At 36.2% G+C, this 14,181-nt stretch overlaps 1 protein-coding gene across 1 annotated transcript in view; it reads right to left on the bottom strand.

Annotated features, from left to right (window-relative positions):
- Positions 1-14,181, bottom strand: part of Rasef (RAS and EF-hand domain containing) — a 65,806-nt gene that overhangs the window by 27,218 nt on the left and 24,407 nt on the right. Inside the window, exons 4-8 of the mRNA XM_038334128.1 lie at positions 10,772-10,867; positions 6,867-6,944; positions 3,404-3,519; positions 2,056-2,124; positions 499-583 (exon numbers count right to left, since the gene is read on the bottom strand). Coding sequence (XP_038190056.1) covers positions 499-583; positions 2,056-2,124; positions 3,404-3,519; positions 6,867-6,944; positions 10,772-10,867 — 444 coding nt within the window. The remainder of the gene's footprint in view (positions 1-498; positions 584-2,055; positions 2,125-3,403; positions 3,520-6,866; positions 6,945-10,771; positions 10,868-14,181) is intronic.

The following is a 14,181-nucleotide window of genomic DNA, read 5'->3' as shown; positions in this document are numbered from 1 at the left end:
AGTGGGATAAGAAGCTTCATTGCAAATGCAATCTGGAGAAACCTGTTTCTGACTGGATGGTTTAAAATCCAAAAACCAAGGCCATCATTCTCTCTAGAGTCTGCCATGGGAAAAATGCATGAGCAAGTCAGGAGCATAGCTGCCTCTTTTTGACTGGAAACATTTTTTTTCTTACACCTACAGGATTTCTCACTTTTTCTTATACTTTGCTGTCCTTCTAATTAGCTCTTATATTATCTAACCCTCCAAGGCTAAAATTACATATTCAGCATCTTTCTCTAGCTTCTTAGAATATATAAGAGTTTGATAAACAACATTGTATTTATTTATACATTTGGGCAGAATATATTTTTAATTTAGAAAATTTATCTTTTTACTTTATGTCAAGGGTGTCTCACTATAAGATCAACATGCAGTTATTCTAAAATATCACGTGGTTTTCTTCCACAAAACACTTATCAAGAGAAAGAACTGAATATCTTGTGAGATATCACATACCATAGATCTGTTGAGCTTGCTGTAAGTGTTTTCCAGTGCACTCCTGAGGCCATCATTACTGTCATGCAGCTTCCGGTTAGCTGTTCTGTATAGGAAAGAAGTTGGCAAACAGAAACAGGAAGCACGGAGAAATCAATGTTCCCACTCAGTTTGAGGCAGTGACATTCAGAATGTACAGATAATGTTGTGCTTTTGGTAAGCTTCTGTTTCCCTTTGAACCCCCAAAACAGAGTCAGAGATAGACACGAATTGCAATGATTGAATTGATTGGTTCTTTTCCTGAAGATCTGGGAGCATTTTAAGAATAAATTTGCTGGGTTGTGGCACTCACTCTTCCTTTAGATAATTTCTGTGTCTACAGGATTAATGTAGGTTAGGTCTCTGTTCTCTGGTCCACACAGCTCAGCCACAGGAACTGATGCAGCATGCTATATCCTATATCATATCCTCCTTATACTCTGATGGGATTTCTGTATCAATCATATACTTGGTTATTGACCTCAGATGAACTGGGGAGTAAATACGAACTTAAGTAATTACTTCATGGGATATCATGAAAGTCATTTAACATCTGCTTCCCTTGGCTAAAAAAATAAGGATCACAGAGTCCCTTTCCCATAGAGTATATCACTTCCTTAAAAGTTCTTTATTGACCTTTAATAGTTCTCCATGGGGAACTTGCACTTTTCCTTTGTTCTATTTCTTTCATTTGTTGATATACATCATACTCATTTCTATGGGTAACCAGTTTCTGTCTTCCTCTTCTCTGATAGACTCATAAGGAGAGGTTTTTTTTTTTTTTTTTTTTTTTTTTTTGCTACTCACTAATCTTTCCTCAGTTCCAGGAGTATCTCCTCCATCAAAGCTGTTAACTGAGAAATCTACTGAATGAGTTAACAAATGAATGAATTAATAAGACTATATAAAAAATGACTTCTAAAGTTTCCACAACAAAGCGATAAGAACATTAAAAACTGTAAATATTTGCCACATGCCCACATTATTTCATTTAGTTAATTGAAAACCAAAGAATACACTGTGTAAGTGAAGCAAATTAGGGAATATCAAGGCTTTCTCGAAAAAGATCCTCAGAAGATGTAATTACTATAACTTAGTTGTGAAGTTGATAGATTAAGATAGAATTTCTTTGGAAATGGCTTTATAATAAATAAAAAACTAACAAAACACTTATCTGTAGTAAGCATATCAAATTGAAAGACTAAACACTATTCTATGGCACCATTCAGGTGAAGACCTGGGGAGCTCTCGAGATAAGAAGTAGAGAACAATGAGGGTGAAGGCTGCATCCCTCACAGAGGAATAACTCAGATGTATGACACACTTTCCCGACCTGGGGAGACCTTGAGAACTAGACTGCACTGGTGTAATTTAGTTAGAGGCAGATGAGTCAGAAATTGAAGTGCACATGCCAAATGTACTGCAGTGAGAAGAAACAGTGATCTGAACACTGGACATGTCAGGTCATCTGACAAATGGCACACGTTTTATTAACAAACATTAGCCAAAATGCAATGAGCATTTTATATGAGAACTTACTGGAGGATTTCAATTTGCCTCTCAAGACTACTCCGATCTTCTGTGTACTCTCGGATTATTTCCAGATCCCTGCAAAATTGTATGTAATGTTTCATGAGGAGAGAAGAGACAGCATGTGTGAGCATGTGGCACAACCTCATCACTAGCTTCCAATCCTTATGAGCTACCAAGCCTCATCTGGAGAAACCTGTCCTTCACTGCCAATCTACAATACAATTACATATAGGAATCAAAGCTCTTTAGCCAAAATTTATGGGCGCTTTTAGAATTTCTATAAAGTAGCTTATTCACTTTTAGTGTGTTTTAAAAGGTTGTTTCCTATTTAAAGCATTTTTTTTTTCCTAACAGTCTGATCATTTTCCCCATGCCAGTCTTACTTCTCTATTACATTGTTTCTCTCATTTTCCCCTTAAATACAGCATTTATAAAAACTTTCTTTTTCCCATCAGTGAACTGAAGATAATAAAGATTCCTAAAAGATAGACTGTGGATGAAGGCATAAACATTAATAATGTGCCAACAATACTCTTGGTAGATGGCAATGCTACTTGCTTCAGTGGATACTGCTGTCACTGGGTCCTATTCATTGGTCCAACACAAGCTCATCATTCCTCCTGTATTCACTGCCTGCTTTTCCTTAACATAGGCGGAAAAAAGGCCGTTACCTAGCCCTCATGTTGCAAATGGTATTATTGCTGGTACTCAGTGCACATTTCTCAACTTTTGGTCTTGGCTTTACTAAACTAAACTTGAAAATTTTAAAGGATGGAGGCATATGTCTCCTTTATTTTAAGTATGCTGAACTCACAACTCATTATCTCTAAGGATCTAGACAGAATATATCCAGTAAAAGATATACCATTTAATACTACAACACATAATTCTGAGTGAAGTTTGAAAATACATAAAATACTCCCCCAAATGCTCAAATTTACTCTGTATATGCATACAACTGTATCTCTCATGTAAGAATGCCTCACTTTTTTTATGTGAGGTTAAGTTACTAATACTAATTCTTCAAATCCAATGCACTTAATAACTAATAACTCTCATTCTTATTTTTTAGGCCATTATTCCTATCTGAAAGCAATTTTAACAGAAAATTGTTATTACACAGTATTTTCTTCCCACAACCCAAGAAACCAAATGCTTTTAAAGCCCTACACTGTCCTAAGAGGCAAATAAATCAGATGGCAACACTTTTAAAAAGATTAAACACACACATGTGTACATACACAGAGAGATACACACATGAGGAAATATGTCAGTAAAGGTACCTTCTATAGAAATATATGTATAATCTTTACTAATGTTAATGAATAACCCTCTATTATGAATAGTTTCATACCGTTCAGAATTCAGACTCTGGTCAGCATAATCGCTTTTCAAAGCATCTAATTCACTCTGAAGAAATGCTACATTTGTCTGTGCTTCCAAAAGATCTTTCTTGAGTTTTTGATTTTCCTAAAGAAAATGAACAACAAGGGGCATTAGTGTCAGGGTTTCTTGCTCCTAGAAACACGAAGCAGTACATAGCGTAACTCCACAAAAATAAATCTACCTCTCCTATGTTCTTCACATCTTCCTGTTCAAAGAACCAATTATTTACCCAAATATTGTACATTAGCAAGGTTTAAGGTTGTTTTTCATTTTGTACCTGACATCTGCCCAAAGCTATAATAAACAAGGACTGATAATCATGTTATTGGAAAATTAACCGAGACAAAATATCTGAACACCTCTCTAAAATTAGTTACACTGGTTGCTTTTAATAATAAAAACTTACATCTAATTTGTTAAAATGTAACTAATAACAGAAATGCATAGTTATAAAACTTTAAATTTACCTTTAAAAAAGAAATCATTGGACACTTGCAGTTCAAATAGCTGATTGTGCACATGGATGGTCTATTTTTCCATCCCAGAAAATAATCATGAATATGAAATTACAATGCCAACAAACCATTTACAGTTAAAGGTATAGATAAGGGGGATCATATATAGTCAAGTGACTTAAACCTATTTCTAGGAACTGGAAACTAGATGATGCCTCCCTCCCAAAGAAGAGAGTCCAGAAAGAGAGTTGGTAATGTGAGGGGTACAATTTAAGAGTTTACCCTACACCACAGAGTTTTTTTTTTCCCTGTTTCCAGGTTTAGAAGTGGCATGAAACCTTTTAAGAAGAAGCCAAGTAGGTATTCCTTAGGTAAGTTAGAGTGCTGACCTTGGAGGTGATCTTTCAAAGTCAGTTGCTACTTCCTGTTTCTGGCTCTTACTCCAGCATTCTACCAAGAAGTCCACAGCAAAGCTAAACTGACACTGCCCCCATGCTCTTGAATCCTTACAACTGTGAGATAAATAAAGCCCTTTATAAAAGTTAGCCTGACTCCATATATAATTATACTAATAAAATGCACCAAGGCAACATTCTAAAACAAATGCCTAGGAGATCCTGCAGTAGAAACCAAAAAGGCCAAGTGGCCCAGTCACACACTTTAAAGCAGATTAAGAAGAGAAGCTAAGGGGCTGGAAAGGTGGTTCAGGAATAAAGGATACTTGCTGCTATTCCAGGGGATATGGGTTCTAGTCCCATAACTCACGTAATTACTTACAGCCATCAGTAACTCCAGTTCCAGGGGATCCGATGCCCTCTTTTGCCCTTTATGGATAACAGGCACATATATGGTACAGAGCCTGGTACATCCAAACAAAGCACCCATATACATAAGTAAAAAAATATATATAGTTTAAAGAAGGGAAGCAGGCAAAATAAATTAAAACGAACTGGTGATGGTAGCAATTGTCGTTAATCCCAACACTGAGGAGGCAGAGAAAGCTGAATCGCTGTGTCATATAGACAAACTTTCAAGGAAGTGTATATATACATAGCTGTGTCTGTTTGTCCATCTGTCTGTCTCCAATAACATAACAAAGGCATAGTGACAAACTCTTGTCTATCATAGTTTGGTAACAAATGTCACATATAAAGATAGGAATAATGTTGAGATTCAAATTTTTTAAACTTAAATAATATACAATAGTTGAATCAATAATTGATTCTTTGAACAAGAAGGTTTGAGGAACAAGGAAAGATAAGAGTGTGAGAGTTATGTTATGTACTGCTTCATTTTCCCCAGAAACAAGAAGCACGGAGTCCAATGACATTCAAGGTTCATTTATTCAGGAAAATATTAGTTATAATGAAGCAAAAATCAGATATATATATATATATATATATATATATATATATATATATTTCTGTGTGTGTAAAAAGATTAAAATAATCCAATAAAATGTGTCATTTCATGACCTCCAAAATTAATATTTAAAAAAAAAATAAAGGATTTCACGTTAGTCATGACATCACAAAAATGGTTTTGTATTTTTGTACTGCCTAGTTTTACAACAAATTGACACAAGCCAGAGTTAATGGATTTGGCTCTAGGCAAGCTTGTCAGACATTTTTTAATTGGTATGAAACAGCAGAGCCCATTGTGGGTGGACTTACTCTTGGCTCTTCATATGTAAAAATAAAGAAAAAAAAAAAAGAAAAACATTCAGGCTGAAAAACACAGAGGAAGCAATCCAGTAAGCAGTACTCCCCTTTGACCTCTGCATCAGATTCTGCCTCCAGATGTCTGACCTGCTTGAGTTCCTACCCTCAATGCTTCTGATAAGCTGTTATATAGAACACTTGTGAAAGAAACCATTCCCACGTCACTTTTTGTCATGATATTTCACTACAGCAATAATAATTCTAACTAAGAGATCTTTTAAAACAAGAAACCAAGAACAGAATCAGAAAATCCAAGAAAGCAAGCAACTCTTCATGAAAGTCAATCCAAACATAAAGGCAACTATGATGCAACAATATCAAGATAAGCTGAGACTGTGAGGATAGGAAAATTCTCCACTAAGTGGGTTAAAGATAACTGACTAGATGGAAAGCTATGAAATCCCAGCTCAAGAGACAGAATAAGTAAAATGCTTTTAATACTTGAGAGTAATCTAAAATAAAACCAAAGCAGAGGTAAATGTTACTGATTTTTACAACAGAGAAAGAAAATAGCAATGGGAACATATCTAAAAGACAGAAAGACAAACCTAAGGCACAAGAAATCACACATACAAAAGCAGGGATGCTTCTAAAAGTATGGGGTTAATCATGGTAAGATAGCACTCAGCACCTTGTGTGTATTACATTAAATACATAAACTTTTTAAAAAAACAAAACTAGTCATAAGACATATTTCATTGCACCCCCTCATAATATAGTTACTCGAATATATTTCAAAGATTTTCTGTAATTATAGTATCAGCTTCTCATTAAGCTTTTATTCCAGAATCACAGAAACAATAAATACCATGAATATGTGCATGTTGTCTGTGTTCGTTCATTTTTTTGTCAACTTGATAAACAGAGTCATTAGGTAAGAGGAAATCTCAACTGAGGAAACACTTCCATAAAACCAGACTATAGGCAAATCTGTTGGGCATTTTCTTGATTAATGATTGATGTAGATGGGACCTGTGCATGGTGACATCCCTAGGCAGGTGGTCCTAAGTTTTATAAGAAAGTAAGCCATGGGCATAAACCAGTAAGGAGTGTTCTTGGTTGGCTTTTGCTTTTCTTCTTCCATTGGCTTCTTCTCGTGATGGACTGTTACTTGACAGCTATAAGATAGAACACATTTTCCTCTTCAACCTCTTCAAGTAGCTTTTGGTCGTGGTTCTTTATCTTTCTTTTAGAAAGGTAACTAAGACAGTATCTAAGAGGAAATAAATTTCATTCAGCGAAGAATGATTCTTACCATTGTTAAATCATAAATTTGTTTCTTTAATGCTGTCACATCTTGCTTTTGACTTATGTGTCTTGATTGTTCTTCAAGCTGAAAGAACAAACAAAACTTAGGTATTTTTGAAAAGTCATTTAGAAGAATTTTGGTGAAGATTAGATATATTCCTGAATATGAATGTGGGAATTCTAGCAGTTTTCAATCTTTAACATCTTATAACTACAGATCAATAAATGATACAGCATCTATAACATTAAAACACTTGTTTTAAATAATACAAACAACTGCGGAGGAACTTTTATTATTAATGCATTTTTAAAACATTTTTAAATGTAAATGTTTTCTTTAAAACACTTTTAAAATGTAAAAGTCAGTTTTGAAACAACTGCATAGGAAAACACCCAATCCTTGCTTTACATATTTACTAAAAGAATATGGGCATTCTCTTTCATCCTGTATGCTCAAGGCTTTCTGTTTCACTTTGTAATAGTCTTACCTTCTGTTAGAGTGTATGAATTATTTTATTATGTTTTGAGATAGTCTCATATTACACAAGATGACCTCAATTTTGATTAGTTGCTGAGGTTACCTTTGAACTCTTGACAATCCTACCTCACAGTTTCTAGAAATACAGATGGTTGCTAGAAACAAAGGTGTTCACTACCATAATCAGCTAGAAATAAAAATAATAAGAGGAATGTTAATGTTAGACTCTTGTATTTCATTAATAGTGAACTGAAGAAATGTTTACAAAAATGATTGAAATTACTAATATCTAAGCACATAAACCTGATGTGAAGATAAACATACACAGAAAGAGAATGAACTATACATGTGTATACGTGAGGTCTGCTTGCTGGCTAATACACTCACATCAGAGGTTAAAAATATCTAAAACAAAAATAACTTTCCCATGAGCCAGTTGTGGTGGTATACAATTGAAGGAAGAGTCAGGAAAATCATAAGTCTAGGGTTACACAAAAAATTCAAGGTCAACCTGAGAAGTAGATCAAGACTATGTCTCAAAAAGAAATGTCAAAAAAGGCTGAAAGTACAATATTTTCTTAGCATGTGTAAGACTTTATGTTCAAATTCTAATAGAGCAAATAAAAACAAAAAGGCCTGACCATGAAGAAGTAACACCCCAGGTCTGTGAGGGTTTGTTTGCAGGTGTCCTTAAACAGGGATTCTGCACTAGCCAAAATGTTTCCCAGATTTCATCATGCTCACGCACTTTAACTATGAGCATTCTCCATCTTGCCAGAGGCTATCATGAGACAGGACTTCACACGTGACTGTGACACTAGGTTTCTTGTTTGGTGAAGACTGTCTCCTCTTCCAGGAATTGCCTTCTGCTGGACTGCTTTCTTTTCATATACCCTTTTGAGCTGATTCTCCTACAGGGCAGAAGGCTTCTACGGGTGGATATCCAGTTTACTTAGCACCACTTGCTAAGAAAGGTTGTTGATTCTCCGCAATAATAATAATAGCACCTTTATGAGAGTCGGGTGGTTGTAGATTGTGGATCTATGTTTAGGTACTTTAGTCCACTGATCTGTGTGTTCTTCAATATGCCACTTTTGTGTTGTTTTTTTGTTATTATGCTTATGTAATATAACTTGAACTTAAAATTGATTATCATAATAGGTCCAAAAAAAGAGAGATGCATTATGACTTCACAGAAAAAAAAATCTGAAAGAAAATACCTAAGACTCTCAGAATCTGTTGTCAAAAATAATGGTATCACAATAATCTTTAAAGTATATTTTTTTAATTTTTTAGAGTTTAGAACAGGCAAGAAAGAAAGACTCCATTGATCACCAGCTCTATAATTTTGAGTAGGTCATTCGCCCTCCCTGAAACTTAGTCCTCATTTAATATGATCCTCAAAAATGAGTTTATATTTAGCATTTTCAAATTATGGGAATGATCTTAGTAAATTATAGTCAATAAAATACCAATTACTATGGTTAAACATGGTTAAAACCATGTTATAAATAAGAAACCAAGGATTAAAAATATTAGGAAAATACATATACATGCTGTAAGGAAAAATTGATATAATTTCAGTGAGTACTGAGGCCTCATCATTCTCGCTTATGATCGCTCACTGTTAGGACCTCATCATATGTTATATCAGGTCATATTTTTGGCATCCATCCTTGCAATGTAAAGACCTGTGAACTTACAGAAATAAATAAAAACAATGACTAAAAGACTCAGTGGATAAGCTGATTCATCATTCTGGAATCTAGTCATAGTATGTTAGTCTAGTTATTATTTTAAAATACATATAAGATAATAGTGATTTAATGGCATTATAGAAGACTCCTAGATGATTCTCAGTCACTTCAGAGACTGAAATGATCATGGGTGACAATGACAAGCTTAACTGTAACATAACTTTACTGAATTGCTAGTGATGTTTATGTTATGGGCTGTCTCACCTGGGGTGCCACATGTTACTAGAGAAGTTGGGCTCCCTTCTTGATAGTCTTAATCTCAATAACAAATAAATTTAATGAGAGACTCAAAAGAAAACAAAAGGACAAATTTACTAAAATTTAAAAGGAAAACCTTAGCCAGGTAATATTTAATCTGTGCAGCTGTCCATGGGAAGAAGATGTTGGAAAAAGAAGGCATGCCCTTTAAGTTTACACTGGCATATTCAGCAATGGAGATCAGCCACAATGCAGACAAGTGTCACATGGGAAAAAAAGTGCTGGGGAAGAATTGAGACTACATTGGGAAAAGCATTCCTAGAACAGAAATGGAAAAAAATTACATTTTTCTGAGTAATTAAAAAATCTGACAGAGGAAAGGAAGCTCCATGGATGTCACTGAGTAAGCAACTGCATAGAATGCAGAGTTTCTGGGAAGATAACTCCAGTATCTTATTAAATGGCCAATTATTCCTCCCATCTCTTTACTATGGCTTTAGGTAAATCAACTTTTCTTAAGTGTGATCCTTTAAAACAGGAGACTACCTGGCCCAATAGGATTAACTTTTGTTTTGGATAGCCTCAGATGTTAGGTTTCTACACAGATTAAATAGATTGTGTACTCTTGACCAGAAGGAAATGGCTTTCCTTTAATGGCCCTCCAATACTACCGAAATATTTAATTTTCACATCTGTTTCCTTAAGTTATTTCGACTACTATGCAAACAACCATGTAAGATGTGAGGTTAATTCTGACATAGAACCATCTTATAATGACAGATCAGTGTTGATTTCTATACATGGATATGTGAATTTGATAGCATGGTGTCAATAACGCTACAATTATCTGCACCGCAGAAGCTGGTAAGGGTTACAAAGCTCCCCTGTTCCACTACCACATTCCAGAGTCACTTATTAACATGTGCAAGCAAATCTCAGAGTACAAAGAACCTGTTCATTGGAACCAAGAGAGAGAATACCAGTACTCAAAGACACTTTTGCTCATGTTTCCACATTTTTTTCTTACTTTACAATGATCAGTTTATTGCTAGACCAGGAAGTTTCTACTTAAGAAAACAATTTTTATTTCACTTAATATTTACTAAGTATCTGCTATGCAGCTTGAAGTAAGCTAAGAACAAGAACACAGGGACACCTGACATAGACAGATACAATTTCAATTAAGAAAACACTCCTCTTGATACATGGAATTCACTCAAAGCACTTGGTAAATGAAAATGAAAGAAATGTGTTTGATGAACTGGTCAAGGATAAGACATTTTATTATTCCATGTTATAAGTCAAATGGCCCAATAACTAGAAGAACAAAGGGGCCTTTAAAAATAAGAGTCTCTCAAGGAGTTGACCTGACTCAGCAAAGTCACTATTTCTTCTGCTTCAGCTCTAAATGTTTTTCATTTTCAATGTCTTAGACACAGTGAGAGATGTTTCTAGAATGTCTCTATGCCATATACATACCTTTTTTAACTTTTTAATGGTCACCTGTAGGTCTCCTACTTCTGTTTCATACTGACGTCTGAGATCACTGAGGGCTTCCTCTGCTTTGCGTTTTTCCTACAGGAGAAATGAAAGATATCCTTTAGGTAATTTCTGCCTCTTAAACACTCTTCAAATCATCAATAGATATGAAGCATTTCATATTGAGCTAAGCTGACAAAAATACTCTGAAATTGTAAGAGTGAGACTCGGTGGGAAAAGGACACCAGGACATTTTAGGTGTGCAAAAGTATTGGATTTGAAACCTACAGAAAGGGAAGAACTGCGGAATGTCAAAAGTTGTACATCGTCCCGAAATGCAGTCCCTAAGACTATAAAACTGCAATAATACCACAACACAGCAGTGAATCAGTCAACCATATCTGTCAGAACATAACTATGGATGTAGTAAAAACATACACCCTATGATGGCTCAGGACTCAGGAAGGCACAGGCAGTGACCAGTTGTCCTATCATTTTCATTGTACCTGAATTTGAATCATCATTATAAATGTCTGTGCAGAGTGTAGAGCCACTGTGATAGGCTGGAAGGTTTCCTTAACACTCTGAGAAACATTATTAGGTGATTTTGTCCTTGAGTCAACATGATGAAATGCACTTATACCAGGTAAGGTGGCTACAATCTTCCAAGGTATTAATGATGGTACCATTGTAATACATGAAGTGGAGATACCATTACTCAGCACATGACTGTATTATGCACACTCTGATGTGTTCCCATTAAATTCTCTGTAGAAGACAGTGACAAAAAGGCACACCAGAGGGCGCAGGAACTGCTTTGCAAGACATCTCTTCTGAGATAGAAGAAGGAATGCTTAGGGAAGAGAGTCTCAGATTAAATTATGAAAGAAGGTGATGGTAAAAGAATGGAAACTTTCTAAACTGTTGGCTACATGCTAGAAAACATAGTCTATGAAAAAGTTGAGTAAGATATAAGGGATCTATAAAAGACAACAACAACCTCCCCCTTTGGAACAGGACTTTTACACTACAGATCCATTAGCTGCTTTTCTCTGTTCTCAAAAGCACCCTGAGTCCCCTTGCTGTCTGTCCCTTATGACAAGGAACTGACAGGTAAGTACCTGCAGGAACAGAAGAAATGTAACCTTGTCATTCACATTTTCCCACTCAGAGTGTTCTTGCAAGATAAAGCTGACCTTGCACTCCCTCCCCTTGAAGCTGCAAGACAAGTTTATGGTCTTTGGCCAACAGGTCAGGCTAGAATACAACTTGTTGGAAATAAAATAACAAATTCAAGACTCTAATGACAACAAAGCAGTTTTCAATAATGTACAATTCTGAAGAAAGAGAAATAACATAGAGAAAAGACAAAAATAGCTGCTGTGCTGATTTGGCTCACCAAATCAGTAGAGTGATTTTTTAAGTCCCCAGATGATGAGAAATTCATGTCCTCTTCTCACATAGGCCCTGACTTGCCTCCTTACCAAATTCACCATCTTAATTAGTTTAAGGCACAAAGCCTTTCCTGATGAAGAATTTGGAGCTTGAAACTGTCCTTTTATGATCTTAGACTCAGTCACTTATAAGACTATGTGTAACTTTACAACTCTTAGAGTTTTGTTATGAACAAGTGCAACTGGACAGCTAGGGGTAAGAGGACTCATGTCTTCCCACTAATCAAAACTCTGTTCAACTCTAAGTGTACCCCATACTTAAAATGAGGTAAAAAAATTATTTCTTTAAAGTTCCTCTTTTTTCTCTTACTTTTATTGGTCCTCTTTCCATATTGTTTTAATTATTTTTTATTGGTGTTATTAATTCATTGGCAAGAGAGGTTAATCCTTTACGGGTGTTAGTGACTGTCTTACAAGGAGCTGTACTGTTGCTAATCAAGGAGTAACCTCTTCTACAAAGTATTACACAAACATCTTCTTCTCTGTTAATGTCACTAAGTATGAGTCTATTCTCCAAAACCATTTAGCTGAAGCTATTCTTTTAAGGTCAGCCCTGGCATACTCAATAAATCCTTGTTAATTATAACACTAGTCATTTCCGTACACATTCTTGTCTACTGCTTAGCATTAGAATATAGCCATTCAAATCCAGTAGATATTTGGTTGCTAGCATTAATTTGGAACTCTCCTATTAACTGTTATATAGTTAACATAGATAATCCAGGTACTGGGGCTGGAGAGATGGCTCAGCAGTTAAGAACACTGGCTGCTTTGGCAGAGGACCTGAGTTTGGTTCCTACTATCCACTCAGGAGTTTACAACCTTTTGTGCCTCCAGTTCCAGGGGATTTCATGCTCTCCTCTGACTGCCATGAGTACCAGGCAGGCACACAGTGCAAAAAATACATGCAAGCAAGACATTTACACACAAAAAATAAAACTAAATAAAAATTTTAAGCATCTTTGCACAGGAATTAACTTCACGAAGCAAAGGCGAATTGAATACCAAAGTTAAGAGTAAAGGACTACTGAACCAATATGATTGTCCGAAAGAAGTCAAAGTCAAGTGCTGTCTTGAGGAAAGGTTCACTTGTATAGAATGCAACTAAAAATCAGCTCAGTAGAAAATGAGGGCCCCGTGGTTACTTCAGACAACCAGGATATTGGTATAAACTTAAAAAGCAAAGAGTCAAAAGAAGACACATTCAAAAACTGAAAAACAGTATATATGATAATACCTAAGAAAGTATTTTTTAATTTTTTTTTTTTTTTTGGTTTTTTGAGACAGGGTTTCTCTGTGGCTTTGGAGCCTGTCCTGGAACTAGCTCTTGTAGACCAGGCTGGTCTCGAACTCACAGAGATCCGCCTGCCTCTGCCTCCCGAGTGCTGGGATTAAAGGCGTGCGCCACCACCGCCCGGCTTAATTTTTTATTATTAAAAATTTCCGCCTCTTCCCCACCTCCCATTTCCCTCCCCCTCCCCCCACTTCCCTCTCCATCCCTCCCCAATCCAAAGAGCAGTCAGGATTCTCTGCCCAGTGGGAAGTCCAAGGTCCTCCATCCAGGTCCAAGAAGGTATGCATCTATACAGACTAGGCTCCCTCAAAGCCAGTACATGAAGTAGAATCAAAACCCAGTGCCATTGTCCTTGGCTTCTCAGTCAGCCCTCATTGTCCGCCACGTTCAGAGAGTCTGGTTTGATCCCATGCTTTTTCAGTTCCAGTCGAGCTGGCCTTGGTGAGCTCCCATTAAATCAGCCCCACCATCCCAGTGGGTGGGAGCACCCCTTGCAGTCCTGACTTCCTTGCTCATGTTCTCCCTCCTTCAGCTCTTCATTTGGGCCTTGGGAGCTCAGTCCTGCGCTCCAATGTGGGTCTCTGTCCCTATCTCCATCCATCACCAGATGAAGCTTCTATGGTGATATGCAAGATATTCATCAGTATGACTATAGGAAAGGG

The sequence above is a fragment of the Arvicola amphibius genome, chromosome 6, assembly GCF_903992535.2.
Source record: "Arvicola amphibius chromosome 6, mArvAmp1.2, whole genome shotgun sequence".
Lineage (NCBI taxonomy): Eukaryota > Metazoa > Chordata > Mammalia > Rodentia > Cricetidae > Arvicola > Arvicola amphibius.
This window is presented reverse-complemented; position numbering and strand designations above follow the sequence as displayed.